Source organism: Prionailurus bengalensis, chromosome X (assembly GCF_016509475.1).
Source record: "Prionailurus bengalensis isolate Pbe53 chromosome X, Fcat_Pben_1.1_paternal_pri, whole genome shotgun sequence".
NCBI classification, from domain to species: domain Eukaryota; kingdom Metazoa; phylum Chordata; class Mammalia; order Carnivora; family Felidae; genus Prionailurus; species Prionailurus bengalensis.
The window spans coordinates 112494972-112513977 of record NC_057361.1 but is presented as its reverse complement, the minus strand read 5'-3'; the positions used below and the strand labels follow the sequence as shown (position 1 = coordinate 112513977).

At 45.8% G+C, this 19006-nt stretch overlaps 1 protein-coding gene across 4 annotated transcripts; it reads right to left on the bottom strand.

Moving 5' to 3' along the window:
- Positions 1 to 1143: 1143 nt before the first annotated feature.
- Positions 1144 to 14779, bottom strand: ZNF75D (zinc finger protein 75D). 4 transcript variants are annotated; one of them, XM_043569652.1, is made up of 6 exons: positions 14466 to 14779; positions 12194 to 12557; positions 10756 to 10948; positions 9932 to 10023; positions 9470 to 9596; positions 1144 to 3169 (listed from the first exon to the last, which is right to left on the bottom strand). In XM_043569652.1, the coding sequence occupies exons 1-6, from the start codon at positions 14762 to 14764 to the stop codon at positions 2460 to 2462; spliced, it is 1785 nt and encodes a 594-aa protein (XP_043425587.1). In that variant the 5' UTR covers positions 14765 to 14779; the 3' UTR covers positions 1144 to 2459. The 4 variants fall into 4 exon arrangements, with proteins under 4 accessions (XP_043425587.1, XP_043425589.1, XP_043425590.1 ...); XM_043569654.1 differs by having other exon boundaries at positions 12194 to 12714; positions 14229 to 14695; XM_043569655.1 differs by having other exon boundaries at positions 12194 to 12714; positions 14466 to 14572.
- Between the last annotated feature and the right edge of the window lie 4227 nt (positions 14780 to 19006).

The following is a 19006-nucleotide window of genomic DNA, read 5'->3' as shown; positions in this document are numbered from 1 at the left end:
CTTCCTTCAATTTTTGAGTCAATCTCCTCTTTCTAAATGCTACATTAATAAAGGTCCTTTGAACAGTGATACAACAGTAGGTGTCCAGGATGGTACCAAACACATTCACACAGTGACTGCCCTCTGCAAAAAGTTGAATTTCCCCTTAATTCCAAGGGCACAATCTCAGATGGTTCTGGAAGGGATGGTGGGGCAGTCAATCTCCAAGCCTTCCGGAATATAACGGGATCCTTTCCTTCCAAGTCACCTTCTCCTCTGGCCTTAGTGCTTGCATTCTTTTCAGTGGCCATTCCAGTCACTTCCTTCCTTTCCCATCAGTTTGAGGATACACCTAATAGTGTAAATACTGTCCACAAATAGTCCACCCCTAGCCATCACCTCCCCTCCCCGCTCTGCAGGTATCTCAAATTGGGGGCATCTAGTCTATTTTGGTTCCGTTACTCATTAGCAATATATCTAGCTGAATGGGGACATTAGTTTGTTGTTTCCCAATGACTAGAGAGAAGTATCTCTAGAAAGGAATGTCATACCAGGCTACCCTTCTGACCACCACTAGCAGGCTTATAAAACAGCTGGGAATGAAGGAAACACCATTAATTAAGAATGCTTAAAAGCTGGGTAAGTAGACAAAATTGATTTTCTTTTTAAAATAACTACTTGGAAAGGGCGCCTGGGTGGCTCAATCGGTTAAGCATCCGACTTTGGCTCAGGTCACGATCTCATAGTTCGTGGGTTTGAGCCCCGCGTCGGGCTCTGTGCTGACAGCTCAGAGCCAGGAGCCTGGAACCTGGGGCCCGATTTGGATTCTGTGTCTCCCTCTCTCTCCGCCCCTCCCCCACTCCCGCTCGCGCGCTCTCTCTCAAATAAACATTTAAAAATGTTTAAAAACATTTTAAAAAATGTTCAAAATTACCAGCTGAAAGACAAAGGAAGAATGTTCCAGATGTTTGTGGAACACCCACTGTGGCCCATCAGTGTGAGGCATGTTCACATCTCATTTAATCCTCGCGGCAGCCCTGAGAGTACATAATTATTATCTCCACTTCGCAAACCCGATAGCAGGCTCAGAGGGGTCTCTTGATGGAAAAAAAATCTCTGGAGATATCTATTTCAAAAAAGTGACCGTTTGCCATCTCTGGGTGATTCGGCAACAATGGAGTTTTGTTTAATGTTTAATACGAAACAACATTCCATTTTATTAAAAGGTAAAATGTTATGAAGTAATAAATATGTAGGAGCCTCGGCCAACATCTTAAACTAGGATCTGACATAGCCATAATGCCCTGTCTTCCAACTTCCCTGCCCTTCCCTCGACATCACATGGTCTTCTCAGGAGATAAGCCCTGAGGCTGATGGGGAAGGAAGAGAACCACTAACCTCAAAAACCAGGTTCCATCTGACCTGGCTCTCACTGGGGCCATCACTCTAAGCCACAGGCCTTCTTCTGCTCTGACACGTCTCCCTCCAGGTATCCAAGGTGCACTAAGGCTATGAAGGCCACAGGGCTCACCTTGCCATTCTCAGTAAATCACTTTATAAGATGTCCAGACTTTCCTGCAGAGCATCCAAAGTGTATGGGGTTGTGGCTGAGCTTCCATAAAAATGGGCTTCCCTCTAGGCCCTGGAGCAGTGTGGCACCAATCTGAAAGCTTCTAGTTCACACAGTGAAAAGTCAAAAAAAAAACAAAAAAAAAGCCATTTCCCACGGCCCTGGGCTTTCCACAAAGAGACAAATTCAGGGATGAGGGCCCAGACTGCCTCCATCATCGTTTCATTCTATGTACCTCAATGCTGAGAGGTGCGGCGGGAGAGATATCAAGTGCTTGCAAGGTCCCTAGGTCTGTGCTGGCATTAAGGCCTTCCCCTGCGGCTTGGGATTCCTTGACAGAGAACACTGTTGCAGCGAGGGCTCAGTGGGGAGGCCGCTGGAATGGGGGCACTTTCCTGTTACAGAATAAAGTTCCCTCAGCCCTGGGCTTGGTTGTTCCTGTCGACAGAATGCTAGCCACAGAAACCCTGTCCGGCTTAGCAATTTTCTCTGAGCTCCCTTCGGAGGACCCGAGTACTCCTTTTCCACCTCTACCGAGAGAGGATGAGAGTAGGACCCAAGACTCTCACGAATTTGCTGAGCACCCGATACTTGCAGAATTTAGATCACAGAGGGTGGGGAAGCTGGGTAACCAGACAGATACACAGAGAGAGAGAGGAGTAGGTAACTATAGGTATTTGATAACTGTATTTCCACTCGTTTATTTAGCAAGTACTCATTGTGTATCGGTCTCGTGCCAGGCGCTGAAGATACGACGCTGAACGAGAGAGACAGCTTAGACTCCTTTCTGTGACGTATGGCGGGTACCCCTCCAAAATGTCCCGTTGGTGACAAATTCTTTACCGCGGGTGCCTCATAGTTTTGCACCCTTTCATCGCCTCTGGGGTCAAGAGCCGTACGGTGATTTTCTTCAGACTGGAGACCCTGGACAGGATTCCCTTGTCCTGTGGAGCTTCTGGTGTCTGAGGAGGCTTGACCGCCTGCTGAAGCTTCTCCTGCATACGCTGCAGGTATACGGCTGCTCACCCGTGTGGGTTCTCTGGTGTTTAATAAGGTGAGAGTTCTGAATGAATCTCTTCCCACATTCATAACATTTAAAGGGCTTCTCCCCTGTGTGAATTCTTAGGTGTGTGTGTAGATTTGTATTGTGACTGAAGCTTTTGCCACACCATGAGCATCTGTAGGGTTTTATTCCTTGGTGTGCCATTAAGTGCTTATTAAGATCTGAACTCCATCTAAACCTCTTATCACACTGTTGACATCTGTAGGGTTTCTCTTCAGTGTGAATTCTCTGGTGCTTAATAAGGTCAGAGCTAACCCTGAAGCTTTTCTCACATTCCTGGCACTTAAAAGGTTTCTCTCCTGCATGGCCTTTCCCGTGAAGATCCATTTGTTTTGGAAGCTCTTGTTTACAAGTTGAAAGTTTCTTTCTTTTCCTCCCTAGGAAAGCTCGATGCCGTTTCCGCAGCCTACGTGTAGCACCGTGATTTTCTTTGCCTGTCGTTTTCTGGGCAACTTTCATTCTGGCCTTTCTTAACACTTTGCGTCCTGACGCTTGTATTTCTAATGCAGAAACAGATATAGGTTGGTCATTTCCAGTGTCATTTTTGAGCTTTAGCCCTGTTGGAATAAACAGAAGAGTCAGCCGTCTGTGTCCCAGAACAAGAAAACTATAGGAATGGAGAGAAAAATCTATGATGACTGCTTTTTCAAAAACACGGGAACAAGTGCTTCCCGGTCCGATACGGACAAATGGCATAGACGCATTTCCTCCGGATCCTCCTGGCTAGGCACAATAACGAACCAGTTAAAGAACGCAAGCCACAACCAACAGAGAGTTCTAAAAGATGCTAAAAAGAAAGCAAAATGGTTTGGGCTCCCAGGACTAGCAGAGTAACACAGTAGAGCGTCTTACGTCCCCACACCCACCAGAAGATGGCAACCCTGATCTAGTGCTTTCCCACCATCAACCTAGCAACAAGAAGGCTGCCTGGATAGGCTTATCCCTGCACCGGTCTGAATGGGAAGCCTGCCAACATCAGAACCCCAGCTAGGAGACTCCAAAGTGGGCAGGCAGAACTAGCAAGAGGCACCTAGCCACAGTGGCCTGGCCCAGAAAGCCTCTTCATCCCTGAGGGTCTGAGATTCCCCTTTTCCCACAGAGAGGCACTCTATCCTCCGAAATACCTTCCTCCCCGTCGAGCAACACCAGCAGGCACACATGGGAGCCCTGGCAGGAACACGAAAACCAAGGAAACCACAGTAACACCGTGAAGCCTCTGAAAATTAAACTGTCACTGGAAGCATAACCCACAAAAGCAGCAAAGAACCTATGTGCTAAACGAAAATAGGGGGACTGCTCATTAAATTAAAATACTGAAATGTGACCCAGGCTCTCCTAACGTAATAGATAAAATGATCAGGATACAATCAAAAATCACCCGTTGGAGCAAGAACAACAACAACAAAAAAATCACAACTTCTCACAACAGTGACAAGAGGCAATCTGACAAAAATGGAATCAGACCAGAAATCAAAAACAGAAAGAGGAAAATCTAAAAATATGTGGAAATGAAATCATACACGTCTGAAAGTTCTGTGGTTCAAAGAGAAAGTCTCCAAGAAAATGTAAAAAGACACAGTCGAATGAAAATGAAATTATAATATATTAAAATACGTGGCACTCAGAGGAAAAGGCATAGCCCCAAGCACTTCCAACACTAAAGGAGAAAGGTCTCCAATCAATACTCTGGGTTTCCACCTCAACAGACTAGAGAAAAAAACTAAAGTAAACCCAAAGCAAGTTGAAAAGGAAATAATAAAGATCGGAGCAAAAGTCACCACCAAAGGGCTTGTTCTTCAAAGCAGTTGGTAAAATTGAGAAACCTCTATCACAACTGACAAAAATAAAAGGAGAGAAAACCCAAATCACCAATGTCAGGAAGGAAATCGGGTCCATCACTACACATTCTGCAGCAACTAAAACGATGGTAAGAGAATACCATAAACAGCCTTATGTTCGCGTCTTTTAAAAGTTGGGGAAAAAATGAAGCAGTTCCTCAAAACCACAAACTAGACCAACCAACACGAAATAGAGCATCCGAACAGCACCATCACCATTACACAAAGTGAATTCATAGTTGAACTAGGTCTCCTCCAAATCCAGGCCCATATGGTGTTACTGGAGGGTTCTACCAAATATTTATAGAATTAACACCAATGTCATACAATTTCTTCCAGAAAAGAGGAGGAAATACTGCCCAACTCTTTTTATAAGGCCAGTATTACCCTGACAGCAAAATCATATCAAGTCAGTACTAAAAAAGAAACTACAGACTAACATCCCCCCGTGAACTTAAATGCAAAAATCCTGAACAAAATATTGGCAAACTGAATACAAAAATATGTAAGCATTATATACCATGATCAAGAAGGATTTATTGCAAGTAGGCAAAACTGGCTCAACATGTGAAATCAATCAACATAACATACCATATCAACAAGCTTTTAAAGATCATACTCCTATCGATGGACACAGAAAAGTATTTGACAAATCCCCCCATCCATTCATGATAAAAACACTAAGTTAGGAATTGTATTGACTTGATAAAACAGTATGAACAACAAAAAAAACCATACTAACATTAACAGGTGATGGTGAAAGACTTAATGTTTCCAAAAGACTGGGAACAAGGCAAGGGTGTCTACCCTTCCCACTTTGATTCAACACAGCAGGAAGTTGGAGCTATTCCAACTAAGGCAAGAAAAAGAAATCAAAAGGCACTGCGGATCATGTGATGACCTAGGTATAAGAATCTCAAGGGATCTACAAAATAACTCTTAGAAATAATAACTGAGTGAGCAGGGTCACAGAAGACAAGATCAAAATACACAATCAGTGGCATCCCTGTATCAAGAGAGTGCAAGAAACCAAAATTAAAAACAATACCATTTCCAAATACTCCAATGAAAAGGAAATGCTTTGGCACGTACTTCACACAACATTCAGAGGATCTGTGCACTGAAAATTACAGAAAGTTGATGAAAGAAATCAAAGACCTAAATAAAGAGAGACTATGTTCACTGATCAAAAAAAATATCAACATAGTAAAGATACCAATCCTCCTCAAACTAATACGTAGGTTTAATGTAATTTCTAGCAAAATCCCAACAAAGTTTCTTGTAGACATTGATAAGCTTACTCTGAAATTTACGTGGAAAGGCATAGGCCCTAAAAGGGCTAAAATAAAATTTTATTTTACAAACAAGAATAAAGGGGGAAGAATCCGTCTACTTGACAGCTATTAAGTCTTTTGTATTATATAGCTACAGTTACCAAGACAGTACACTATTGGCAGAGGAACAGACAAAGAGCTCAACGGAACAGAATAGATACATACAACTATACCCAACTGATCTTTGAGAAAAGTGCAAAGACAATTCAGTGGAGGATCTAGGGTTAGTCAGAGTTCTAGCTTTGACACCAAAAATACAACGTATAAAAGGAAAAAATGAGAAATTGGTCCTCATGGGGCAGCTGGCTGGCACAGTTGGTGGAGCATGTGACTGTTGATCTCAAGGCCATGAGGATGAGCCCCATGTTGAGTGTAGGGATTACTTAAATAAATAAAAAGTCGGGGCGCCTGGGTGGCTCAGTCAGTTAAGCGTCCGACTTCAGCTCAGGTCACGATCTCGCGGTCCGTGAGTTCGAGCCCCGCGTCAGGCTCTGGGGTGATGGCTCAGAGCCTGGAGCCTGCTTCCGATTCTGTGTCTCCGTCTCTTTCTGCCCCTCCCCCGTTCATGCTCTGTCTCTCTCTGTCTCAAAAATAAATAAAACGTTAAAAAAAAAATTAAAAAAAAAAAAGTCTTTAAAAAGTTGGTCCTCATTGGGGCACCTGGGTGGCTCAGTCGGTTAAGCGTCCGACTTCGGTTCAGGTCATGATCTCATGGTCCGTGGGTTTGAGCCCCAGGTCCAGCTCTGTGCGGACAGCTCTGAGCCTGGAGCCTGCTTCGGATCCTGTGTCTCCCTCTCTCTCTGCCCCTCCCCAACTCGCACCGTGTCTGTCTGTCTCTCTCTCTCAAAAATAAATAAACATTAAGTACCATTTTTTTAAATAAAAAATTGGTCCTCATCAAAATGAAAAACTTGTACTCTATAGAAGCCCCTAGGAAGAAGATTGAAAAGACATTATACAGACTGGGAGAAACTATTTACAATCTGCATATTCAACAAAGCGCTAGAATCTATAATATATAAAACATTCTCGGGGCGCCTAGGTAGCTCAGTCAGTTGGGCATGACTCATTTCGGCTCAGGTCTTGGTCCCAGGGTTTGAGGGGTCAAGTCCCTAGTCAGTGGTGTTGGGCTCTCTACTGACAGTGCAGAGCCTGCTTGGGATTCTCTCTCTGCCCCTCCCCACTCACGCAGACCTGCACACACTGTCTCTCAAAATAAATAAACATTAAAAAAAAACACTTTGTTTACAGGGGCGCATGGGGGGCTCAGTTGGTTAACTGTCCAACTTGGGTTCAGGTCATGATCTCACAGTTCACGAGTTTGAGCCCCACATCGGGCTCTCTGCTATCAGCACAGAGCCCACTTCTCTCTCTGCCCCTCCCCTGCTCACATGCATATTCTCTCTCTCTCTCTCTCTCTCTCTCAAAAATAAACAAACATTAAAAAAAGACTTTGTTCATAAAAATATATACGTATATATATATAAAACTCTCAAAACTCAACAATTAAAAAAGAATCCAATTAAAATACGGGTAAAAGACATTTCACCGAAGAGAATACACAGATGGCAAAAAAGCACATGAAAAGCTATAAAACATCGCTGGCCACTAGGGAAATGCAAACCCCAAACCACAATGAGAGAACACTACATACCTATCAGAATGGCAAAAATAAAATGGAGAAAAACCAAACACTGGCAAGGATAAGGAGAAACTAGATCACTCATTCACTGCTGGTGGGGAATGCGAAATGCTACAGCCACCACGGGGAAACAGTCAGGCACATTCTTGTGAAATTAAATATGTAATTGCCATATGAACCAGCAATTGCACTGTTAAGACATTTACTCCAGAGACATGCAAACTTATCTCTGTAAAACATCCTGTACATAAATGCTCATGACAGCTTCATTCACAATAGGCAAAAACTGAAGATGGCAAAGATATCTTTTCAATGATGAATGGTTAAACAAACCGCGCTCTCTCAGTATCATGGTGTGCTACTCAGTAGTGTTAAAAAACAAAACAAAACAGGGGCGCCTGGGTGGCTCAGTCGGTTGAGCGTCCGACTTCGGCTCAGGTCACGATCTCACAGTCCGTGAGTTCGAGCCCCGCATCGGGCTCTGGGTGATGGCTCAGAGCCTGGAGCCTGCTTCCGATTCTGTGTCTCCTTCTCTCTCTGCCCCTCCCCCATTCGTGCTCTGTCTCTCTCTGTCTCAAAAATAAATTAAAAAAAAAAATGTTAAAAAACAAAACAAAACAAAACAACTATGATACACACAACAATTTAGATCAATTTCCGGGGAATTATTCTGAATGAAAAAAGCTAATGCCGAAGAGTCACACACTTTATGATTCTATTCATATGACATTTTGAAATGGCAAAATTTTGGAAATGTGGAACGCATCAGCAGTTGGCATGGGTCAGTGATGGAGTGAGATGTAGGAGGCAAGTGTGTGTGGTCCTAAAAGGGCAACAAAACAAGAAGGTCCTTGTGGTGGGGCGCCTGGGTGGCTCAGTCGGTTAAGCGTCCAACTCTTGATCTAGGCTCAGGTCATGGGCTCAAGGTTCTTGGGGTATGAGCCCCAGCCTCTGTCAGTGCAGAGCCTGCTTGGGATTCTCTCTCTCCCTCTCTCTCTGCCCCTCCCCCTGGCTTGTGCATACGTGCTTGCGTGCTCTCTCTCTCTCTCAAAATAAACTTTTTTTTAAAAAAAGAAAGGCCTTTGTGGTAATGTAACTGTCCAGTATCTTGGCTGCAGCGGTGAATATGCAAACTTACACTTGTAATAAAACTTTCAGAACTAAATACACACACAAATCAACACAAACTGAAAATATGAAGGTCAGAAGACTGTATCAATATCCTAGTTGTAATATCATATGATACTGTTGCAAGAGTTATCATTGAGGGAAACTGGGTAAAGTGTCTTTACACAGGTTCTCTTTGTATTACACTTTAAATCTGCATGTGAATCTACCATTATCTTGGTAAGAAGTTCTGTTAAAAATACACAGGAGTAGAATCTTGGGATATTAATCTCCTGTAAAGGTTCTTATCAAAGAACATTTCTCCCCTTCCCATGTATATACTTACCTGCAGGAGACCCTCCAAGATTGTCCTTGAACTCTTGGGGACCCTGGGTCTGCGATTTTCCCCACTGTTCTAAACAGATTTCTTCAAGTTTAGGGGGTTAACAATAATGTTCTGAGAAGAAAACCTTGAGGTCATGGACTGCTATCATAATGCCAGATTACTTTCAGGGAGAGTGAATGACTCTTTCATACTTTCATTTACTCCAGGTGTTTAAATGGGCAGAATCTTAGACTCAGTACCTTCTTTCTAGTCTCCTATGGTCGTGAGTAGACACACAAGGAGGAAGCTGAGAAGGAAGCGCCAGGCGCGCACGTGAAGCAGTATGGGGAAGGGAAGTCCCATGCTGCTGAAGCAGACACGGTCAGGGATGATGGCAGCTTAGACCAGGATGGTGACAGCAGAAGACGGGGAGACATGACTGTAGTCAGGATCTATTTGGAATGATCCGGATATGTCTTTCCTTTCCCCCACACCATCCAGTTGAGACCCAAGCAGCTACTGGAACACTGGACTCTCCCATAGGAGATGATTTTCCACAAAGTGCGGCCAGATCACTCAACTTCCACACAAAGGAAAGGAAGAATCTTTACCTAGAGAGAGGACAGTCTCATAGTTTTCCTGCATGACATCATTGTAAAGGATCTTCTGAGCAGGGTCCAGTAATTTCCACTCTTCCTCAGAAAAAGACACGGCCACATCTTCAAATGTCAACAAGCTCTAAAGAAAAGAATGGGTTTGGGTTCAGTGCTTGCCACTATAGAAGCCGCCCTTTCGCTCATTTCTGAATTACACAGCAGGCCAGTCACCAAAGAAGAGTATTAAGATTTAGAGGGGAAAAAGGTGAGATGGCAGGAAAGGAAAAAGCCAGAGATCGGGAAGCAGCGTGGGAAGGGCCCGGTCGCCACCGTGCCCAGCCTAGTTACCTAGAGGTGAACATCCGGGGCTAACACGCCTCCGAGCACCCGCCGAGCACCGTGGGTCATGGGCAGCAGAGAAAAGCACAGACAAGGCCATGTTCAGGCTGCCTGAGAAAGCTGGAAAGTACAGCTCACCTGGAACTCAGGCAAGATGAGCTCAGACGCCATCTTCCAGTTTGGGGGGCTTTTCTGCTCAGAAAAGGCTAGAATCTGTGGAGCAGGCAGCGCTGTGGATGGAAAAGAGCCAGAGAAAATTTCTCTCTTTTAGGTTCACAAATACCCTGAGTTGATTTCTACACCACAGAACATCAGGAGTCCTTCAGTAAAGATGGCTCACCTTCACAAGTGTGTGTGTGATGCCAGAGTGGCCTTCTCCTTGTCAATAAGAACCAAATATCCACCGCTCCAAAGAACCGGTTCCCCGGTTGACTGTTCCCCCAGATTTCATGAGAGAACTTGACAAAAGGAAAGCCATTATGTTTTTTTTCCCTCTCACCAAATACATCGTTTACTGGGGTGGGCAAGAATTCGAGGTGGTTGAAAACGAAAGGCTTGGGTCCTCTAGTGCAGGTGGTGTGTCTCATACTGTGTTTCTTCCCGGTGCGCCATTCTCCACCCCCCCCCGCCCCCGTTCTGTCATGACAATCCATTTCTGACCCCAGTTTCTTCCCTGACATAAGAAGTGTGAGATGATCCCTCCGTCCCTGTTCCGTCTTCTCTCCTCTCAAATTTCTAAGGAGCAAGGTCCACGCCATCAATACCGGGGTTCTATGGTTTGGACATTTCTGTACGCCAGGCTGACCCTCACCGCCGCCCACCGTTAGCCTACTGTACTCCCAACCTGAGAGACCTCCGAACAGCCGGCCCGGCTGGGCGCCTGGCAAATTCCCATGACTTTCCAGCTGAACGGGTTACCGTCACAGCTCCCAGGAGAAGAGAATTATGATGAAGCTCCTCACCTCTTTCATATACAGGCTGGGTTTCTTTGTGAGTATTCCAGCCCAGCTGTTCCTGTAGCACCCGGTATGTATTCCAACATTCTTTCTGGAACACACCCATTGGTTGGGGCTCTGCGGGCTTCCACTTAAAGCCTGGGGCCACTGCTGTTCCTCCCAAGGGCACGGCCTCCTTTTCCCGATCATGGGCTGTGACCTAGAAATAATCCCCATCCTCGTTAGCACAGAACTTACTTTTGGTTTCGGGGTGGTGGCGGAGGGATGAACAAGAGAGCCCCAGATTCAGGAAAGGGCGTGGCACTCAAGGAAGTAAGAAAAAAACCTAAAGCGATATTGCGTCACCATTGCCTCACAGAGAACCATACACATCGTTGGGGGAAATTAGTGTAAGATGAAACGAGCTATGACTGCTGCCAGCCTCCAGCCACACAGGCCACAGCTCAGGCCACGAGCAGGGTGGGGGCAGGCTGCCTTCACGAGCTTGCTTTCTGGACGTGGATCCTCATCCAAGGGCATTTCTATCTTCTCTGAGTTTTTCTCTAAATAATAATGAGTTGGATTAAAAAAAAAAAAAAAAAAAGATTCTCAGATTTCTTCCAATCCTCTCATGGCCAGGGAAGGATGTCATGGAGAAAGGGGATGCGGGAGAGGAAAAAACGGGGGAAAATTTGGACTCTAACCTCCCTCCGTAGGTAGGATCCAGTTGTAGAGAGACACCGAAAATAGACCCTGCCCTGTGTTCCTCAAGGCGGGCTCCCCATGGAAAGGAAGGGTGCTGCCTTCTCCCGAGGGCATATCCTGGTTCCCCACTCCCCAGCAAGGCCAAGGGCAGACCACTAAGGGAGAGTGACGGAAGGTTTTCTTCTGGCCCAGAGATACGTGTGCCCACCAGACGGGGCACTACCCTTCAGCATCCTGATTCTGTCCACTCCCCTGTTGGCATTTTCCCTTTTTTTTTTTTTTTTTTTAGTCATTTTTCTTCTTTCTGGATCCTTGTTTCACTTTTTCCTTTCCATTTCTCCTCTTCCTTCAGTCCTCCCAAAGCTGATTAATACTTCTATTAACCACCCTCTCTCTCCTTTGCTCTCTAAGCGCTGTGCATTTTTCCCCCGGATTTTTCCTCCTTTGCCTACTCGGTCTTGCCTTTTATTTCTCTGCCTCCACGAACTCAAGTCCTCTCTCCTTGGCCATGCCAGACTAGGCCCACCAACTCTAGTTCACCCCGGCCCGAAAAAGGGCAAAAGGCATTTCTTTTCTCTAAGGCCCAGAAAGATGGCCAGAACTCTGAAACCTGCCGTCTGCAACTGCTGCCCGCCTGTGACTCCAGACCCTGCCTAGCTGTCCTAAAGGAACAGAAGAGTGGCTTAATCCACCCCATTCCCCCGCCCCAGATATATCCACCTTTACTCTATTTTATTGTACATGTAAGGAATCCTCTCACCTCATCACTTATTCCACCAGGTTCCCTCTGAAAGCGCTCTACCAGGGCCACAGCCTCCTTGATGCTCTGTGGATGATACTTCTGCACCCAGCTCTGGGTGCTCCTGGGCAGAATGGTCAGGAACTGCTCTAACACCAGCAGTTCCAAGATCTGCTCCTTCGAGTGGATCTCTGGCCTCAGCCACTGGTGGCATAGTTCCTGAAGCTGGCTGACAGCTTCGTGCGGCCCAGGCGCTTCATGGTAATAGAAGCTCCGGAAGTGCCGGTGAGCGCTCTCAGGACCCAGACTGTCCATTCGTGGGCTGGATTTCTTCCTCTCACCGGAGCGCTCTTTCACGGACTCCTTAGCCTCCCATAAAGCCTCCCTGTGGGGGTACAAGCATGCCTTCACCTCTAGATGTCTCATCATCATCTGCTCTAGGAACAGTTTTACTCCTATGTGTGACATCCTCCTGGGGCCTTGGACAACTGAGGCCTTGTCAGGTTTGGTATAAAACCAATGAGCGGATCTTCTCAAGGGCACTGAAGGAGGGGAGAAAAGAAGTACATGTCAAGAAGAAAGCCACATGGCACACATTTACTTGCCATTTACGGTTATAAGAGAAGAATGAACAGAAAAGAACCTGTCCAATCTCCCTTTTAAAATCAACCGCCACGTATTAGGACACTCGTGATCACAGATTACTTCAGGATGCACATTTCTCTCTTTTTTTCTCTTACTCAGCTTTGACACAAAGCAAGGCTCAGAAAAACCAAATGTCAATTGATAACTTTCCTTTTTTAAAAACAAATTTTTTAATGTTTATTTTTGAGAGAGAGAGAGACAGAGCGCGAGAGGGGAGGGGCAGAGACAGGGAGACACAGAATGGGAAGCAGGCTCCAGGCTCAGCTGTCAGCACAGAGCTGGACACGGGGCTCGAACCCACAAACCGCGAGATCACGACCTGAGCTGAAGTCAGACGCTCAACCGACTGAGCCACCCGAGCGCCCCAATAACTTTCCTTTTTTTTGTTAAAGGTCGAGGAAAGGCTGGTGGGTGAATATATTGGCACCCACTCGCTAAAAGGAGCTTTGAGAGTAGCCAACAGTTAATCTGTGTGCTTCCTGTCCTATCTTCACAAACAGGGCATGTCCGAGTTTCTCTAAACGTTAACAAATCATCCCAGTCTTTTGTCTTTAGTTAGGTGGAAACAACTTCTTTGCCCCTTCATCCTCTTAGAAGACTGAAACCTTTACTTCGTGGAACATTTGATATTCTCCTTCCCGTTGCATTAATACTGGCAGGAGAACGGAGACAACCCGATCAGAAAGAAGTAAAGCATTTAGGCGAAAAAAATAACCTTACTCCCCTCAGCAAATACCCCCAACTGAGCAACCAGATGTCAACATTTTGGGGGGTACTTTTTGGGAATACTTAAGGGCACGGTGCAATTCTGGACCTGTGTATTCGTTTTTTGCTTACTTTACTGGAAAGCCAAGACGGCCCTGTTTACTAAATACAATGTCGGCTTATAAACATAGAAAAAGAAAGGGTGATGATTAAGGCTCTTCTGAGACAGGAAGGGTCCTAGTAAAGGTAGCCCTTCTCTTGACTTCCCATTTCCTCAGGGTCAGGGTCGTATAGATCTTTAAGTAGGGCTAAGGGTGGCCTTGAGAGACCGATTTTCCCCGAGGTATGCCAGCAGAAACAACAACAAAGTTCTTTTGAGGATGCCACGGGCATTCAAGCAAAAGCTTGGTTTCCTGCTGCCTATCCAGGCTCAGAGGGTACCGGGGGAGGGGGGGGAGGCGCCTCCTCTATTTCTAGGTTACTAGAAGCTAACGTCTTTGAGGCTGGGATGCCCCTTCCTCCGGCGACCCAACCACCAGCCGGCGGAAACGCGGAAGTCTCGCGGAGCGCAGCAGAGACACCGCTGCACCACCCCCACCACGAGTCCGAGACGCCCTCGGGCCCGACCGCAAACGCGCCCCGGAGCGCTCCGCGGGTGGCCGGCCCCCAAAGGTGCCCGGGGAGCATCCCTGGGTTGCACGCGCACCTGGGGGACAAAGAGGTTGCTTGCGGAGGCGGGACGCGGCGGCCGGAGCCGGAGGACCGGCCGGGCCGAGCCGCCGCGGGGCTGGGACCAAGCGGCGCGCGCCGCGGGAGGCTGCCGGCCCCGCCCCTGCTCGTCGCCGGGGGGCGGGGGGGAGGGGGCTGCCACTGGCACGTGCCGCCCCGCAGCGCCGGGAGCGCGCCGGACCGAATCCCAGGGGCGACGCGGCTTCTCCATTACCTCCGCCCAGCTCTGGCTTCCGCGGACGCCACTTCCCTCTTCCTCGGCTCGGCTGCAAGGTCGACAGGCCTCCCCGCCGCCCTAGGGGAGGAGGCGCCCGCTTCCCGCTCCTCTCCGGGCCTGGAGAGTGGAGCTCCGAGCTCCGGAGCGCGGGGCCCTGCGAGGACCGGTCCCCCACTTGATCCCTCTAGCTCCCTGACCCCGTACCCCGACTCGCCATTTTGGGCTCTGTGGACCGGGCCCAACCGGAAAAGAAAGGATGCGCTTCCGGTGGCTTTGTGACAGCCACGCCCAGCCATCCCCCTCTCTCTACCTGGCGCCGCCGGGCGGGAACCGAGCCGCTGGTCCTTCCCACCCGAGGGGGGAGCCGGCCTTCTGCTCCGGCTCATCCCCGGGCGCGAACACGCCCTCTCCCAGCCGGCTGGAGGCCTAGGGGAGCCCCGTACGCTGTTCGTCGCCTGGGAGCCGTGTAGCCTACTGACTCCAGGTGCCGCGATCTTGTGGCCCTGATCGCCAAGTGCAGATCGTGCCTGGTCTCGTTCTGGCGGCCGGCAGCCCTTTCTACTAGAAACTCCCCAGTGAGGGCCACCGCCCCGAAAGTCGTCCCTAGATCTGTCCCGAGCCTCCTGAGATGTAGGACGTGACGTCCTCAGGGTCACATAGATTGCCAGCGGCAGATTTTAGACAAGAATTTAGGTCTTGCTGCTTCATCGCATGCTTTTTCTTTTTCTTTTTTTTTTTTAATTTTTTAATGTTTTTATTTATTTTTGAGAGACAGAGACAGAATGTGAGCAAGAGAGGGGCAGAGAGAGAGAGAGAGAGAGAGAGACACAGAATCTGAAGAGGCTCCAGGGTCTGAGCTGTCAGCACAGAGCCCGACGCGGGGCTTTAACTCATAAGCTCATAAGCGGTGAGATCATGACCTGAGCCGAAGTCTGACGCTTAACCCACTGAGCCACCCAGGCGCCCCACCGCATGCTTTTTCTACGGCATTATGCTTCTCTGTAGGACAGGACCCTCGTTTCATTTGTATATCTCCTGTAATGTTCAGCATAGTCCTCTGGATAAGTCATCTTTCTAAGAATCTGTGTATCTTGGGTTGTCAGTATCCACATTATCAGTGTTTACCTAGCGTTGAGCCGTTTGGACGAAAACTGTCACTGTGAATCAATAGAGGGGAAACTGTAGCTCAGTAGGGCAGTGAGGATGAAACTGACATCTTTTGAAAGTCACTGCCAGTAACTACTCCGGCAGGCAAAAAAGAGAGTGCCTAGGAGAAAAATAACACCTATGCAAAAGCAGATGAGACTCAAGCCAAGGTCAATCCTCATTTGAAAAACAAAGCTGCCCCAAAAGCGTGCTAGAGGAGACAGTGCATTATCTGTGATACATAACCCTAGTAAATATGTTTGCCTCAGCAGAGAAACACATTTTAGAATGGTTCTTTCAAAGCTATGTTCCTGAAGTCGGGCATTTTCACCTAATGTTTTTTGACAATGAAGAAGTCAAGGCATTGTTACTTGTAAACAATTCCTGGGCTTACCCTTCAAATTGAATCACTCACTAACCTATGGGGGCAGTTAGATGAAAGACATTTTCTTTTTCTTTCTTTGTTTTTTTTTAAATCGTAAGTTTTTTAAACCATATGGGGTTTATATATTAATCTGCACAAAATTATTCCTTGTAATTGTCTTCAATAGAAATTATCTGTAGATTAACAGCCATTTAGAATGACTATAGAAATAAGTATAACACTCTCTTCAACCTACTATGGTTTGTATGCTTCAAAGAGAAGAATCTTATTTAAAAGGACTACGGGGCGCCTGGGTGGCTCAGTAAGGTAAGTGTCCAACCTCAGCTCAGGTCATGATCTCACGGTTCAGTCGTGGGTTTGAGCCCCGTATTGGGCTCTGTGCTGACAGCTCAGAGCCTGGAGCCTGGAGCCGGGAGCCTGCTTCAGATTCTGTGTCTCCTTCTCTCTCTCTGCTCCTCCCCTGCTCGCACTCTGTCTCTGTCTCTCAAAATAAGTAAACGTTAAAAAAATAAAAATAAATAAAAGGACTATAGACTCCAGGAAGACAAGTTGTAATTTACTTAAAATACATTTCATTATATATTGTTAATATTATTAATAGGAAAACCATACATTCAGCCATGTTCTCTTTTATAAAACTGCAAAATTAAAGGTTTCTAATTAAACCCATGACACCTAGATGCCATTTATAGTTAAATTTTGGCCGATATGTTTGAAACTCTAAAAGAGAAACTACGTAAGATCTGTAAGTCACTTTCCTTCCCTTAAACACTTCAACCTTGATTCACCCAAGGAATCAAGGTATGATCCTTAACTGGAAACAACTTGAAGAAAGTCATAATTTTGAATAAGATTGCAATGAGCAAGACAAGGAAAAGGAGTTTCCAGAATTAAAATCCACAACACAAAAATGTGATTTTTAACTGGGCCAAGAGTTGAGATGAAGTAAAACAAATAACTATAGCAGCTTCCTAGGAAATCTTTATAGAAAGGAAACTGAGTAGGGTCTGAAAGGCTTTGAAGAGGACAGTTGTAGATAAATTCTTGAGAAATGTGGAGAATTAGAAGCCAACTTGGAAAAAGATAGGATGTGGCTAAATGGGAATGAAGACTACAAAGGCAGTTGTCCAGTAAAGAGAGACTAATGAAAAACAGACTCCAGTATTTCGAGTATCTACTGTAAGACAGTGGACTATCTCCTTGATTTTGTTGATACTACAAATGAATTCCAAAGATTTCATTTTGAGCTGAAGGAGATGCAACAAGTAGTAATAAAAACAAAACAGTTGTGGGGCATCTGGGTGGCTCAGTCCGTTGAGCGTCCAATTCTTGATTTTGGCTCAGGTCATGAACCCAGGGTTGTGGGATCGAGCCCTGAGTCAGGCTCTGTGCTGAGTGTGGAGCCTGCTTGAGATTCTCTCTTTCTCCCTCTCTCAAAATAAAATACACCTTTTAAAAAATGGTTGCAGAGGGGTGCTTGGGTGGTTCAGTCGGTTAAGCATCCAACTTCAACTCAGGTCATGATCTCGCGGTTTGTGAGTTCCAGCCCCGCGTCGGGCTCTGTGCTGACGGCTCAGAGCCTGGAGCCTGCTTCGGATTCTGTGTCTCCCTCTCTCTGCCCCTCCCCCACTCATGCTCTCTTTCTCTCTCTCTCTCTCTCTCTCTGTCAAAAATAAACATTAAAAAAAAATTTTAATGGTTGCAGAGTAGATTCCGTTCTAAAATTGGTAACTTTTGAAACTGAGGCCTGACAATATTAATGAGCTATTAAACATGACTTAGACTTCTGGTTCTAGTAATTAGATTTTGTAACAGCTTTATTGTGCTATATCTCACAAATCATACAATGCACCCATTTAAAATATGCTAAAAGTCAGTAGTCTTTAGTATATTCACAAAGTCGTACCAGCAACGTGGAAAGTGATTACAGAATATTTACATCACCCCAAAGAGAAACACCAAACCCTCAACCTGTAACTCCTCATTTCCTGTAATTCTCTTCCACCAACGAGAGCAACCAATGATCTATTTTCTGTCCGTACACATTTACCTATTCGGGATGTTTCATATAAATGGAATCATGCAACACGTGGCCTTTTCTGTCTAGCTTCTTTCATTACGCCTGACATTTTCAGGCTTTATCCATTTTGTAGCATATATCAGTACTCCATTGTATTTTACTGTTGAATGATTTTGTATAGCTATGCTATACCATTGTATGGGTATAGCACAGGGCATGAATATAGACACTGAAGTGTCCAGGAAAACGAAGATGCCTTTAAATTTTGCATACTTTCTCCTTTTACTTCGTGTTTCAAAATGTGGTACTTCCATACAATGGTATGGATAAACAAAATGGACCAGTTAAAGGTTATTGGGGTCTTTCCCTACCTTTTAGCTACTATACCTAATGTTGTTAGGAACGTTCATGTACAAATTTTTGTTTGGACATATGTTTTCATATCTTTGGCATCTGTATGTAAAGGTATGATCGCTGGACCATATGGTAACTCTATGTTTGACCCTTTGAGGAATTGCCAGACTGTTTAGCAAAGGGGATACACCATTTTACATTCCCACCAGTAGTGTATGAGGGTTCTAAATTCTCCACATCCTCACTAACACTTGTTATAATCTGTCTCTTCTATTATACTCATCACAGTACTGTGACATAGTACCTCCCTGTGGTTTTGATGTGCGTTTTGCTGATAGGTAATGACATCGAGCATATCTGCATGTGCTTACTGGCCATTTGTATAAGGATATTAATGTTAACTACAAGATTTATCAACTATTTTATGGGTGTGATATGAGCAAATTTTCAACAGCCATTACCTAACATTAACTTCCCTAGGTCATTCCTACCTGCCTCCTTTCTGTGTACCTGTGTCAGGCAAGAGGCGATCTTAAACCTTTCTTCTTGTAGAAGAAATGCATATAATCCCTTCTTTGTAAAGACTTACATGATCACAAGGAAATGAGTCTTCTTTTCCAGAATGGAAGTCAA

Excerpts from the sequence above, each read along its gene's own strand:
- ZNF75D (XM_043569652.1), bottom strand. The coding sequence starts at position 14,764 with ATGGCTGGGCGTGGCTGTCACAAAGCCACCGGAAGCGCATCCTTTCTT. Across the intron at positions 10,949-12,193 it reads CTGGTGGAATAAGTGATGAG|GTCACAGCCCATGATCGGGA; the intron begins GTGAGAGGATTC and ends GATTATTTCTAG. Across the intron at positions 9,597-9,931 it reads TCATCTTGCCTGAGTTCCAG|AGCTTGTTGACATTTGAAGA; the intron begins GTGAGCTGTACT and ends TCTTTTCTTTAG.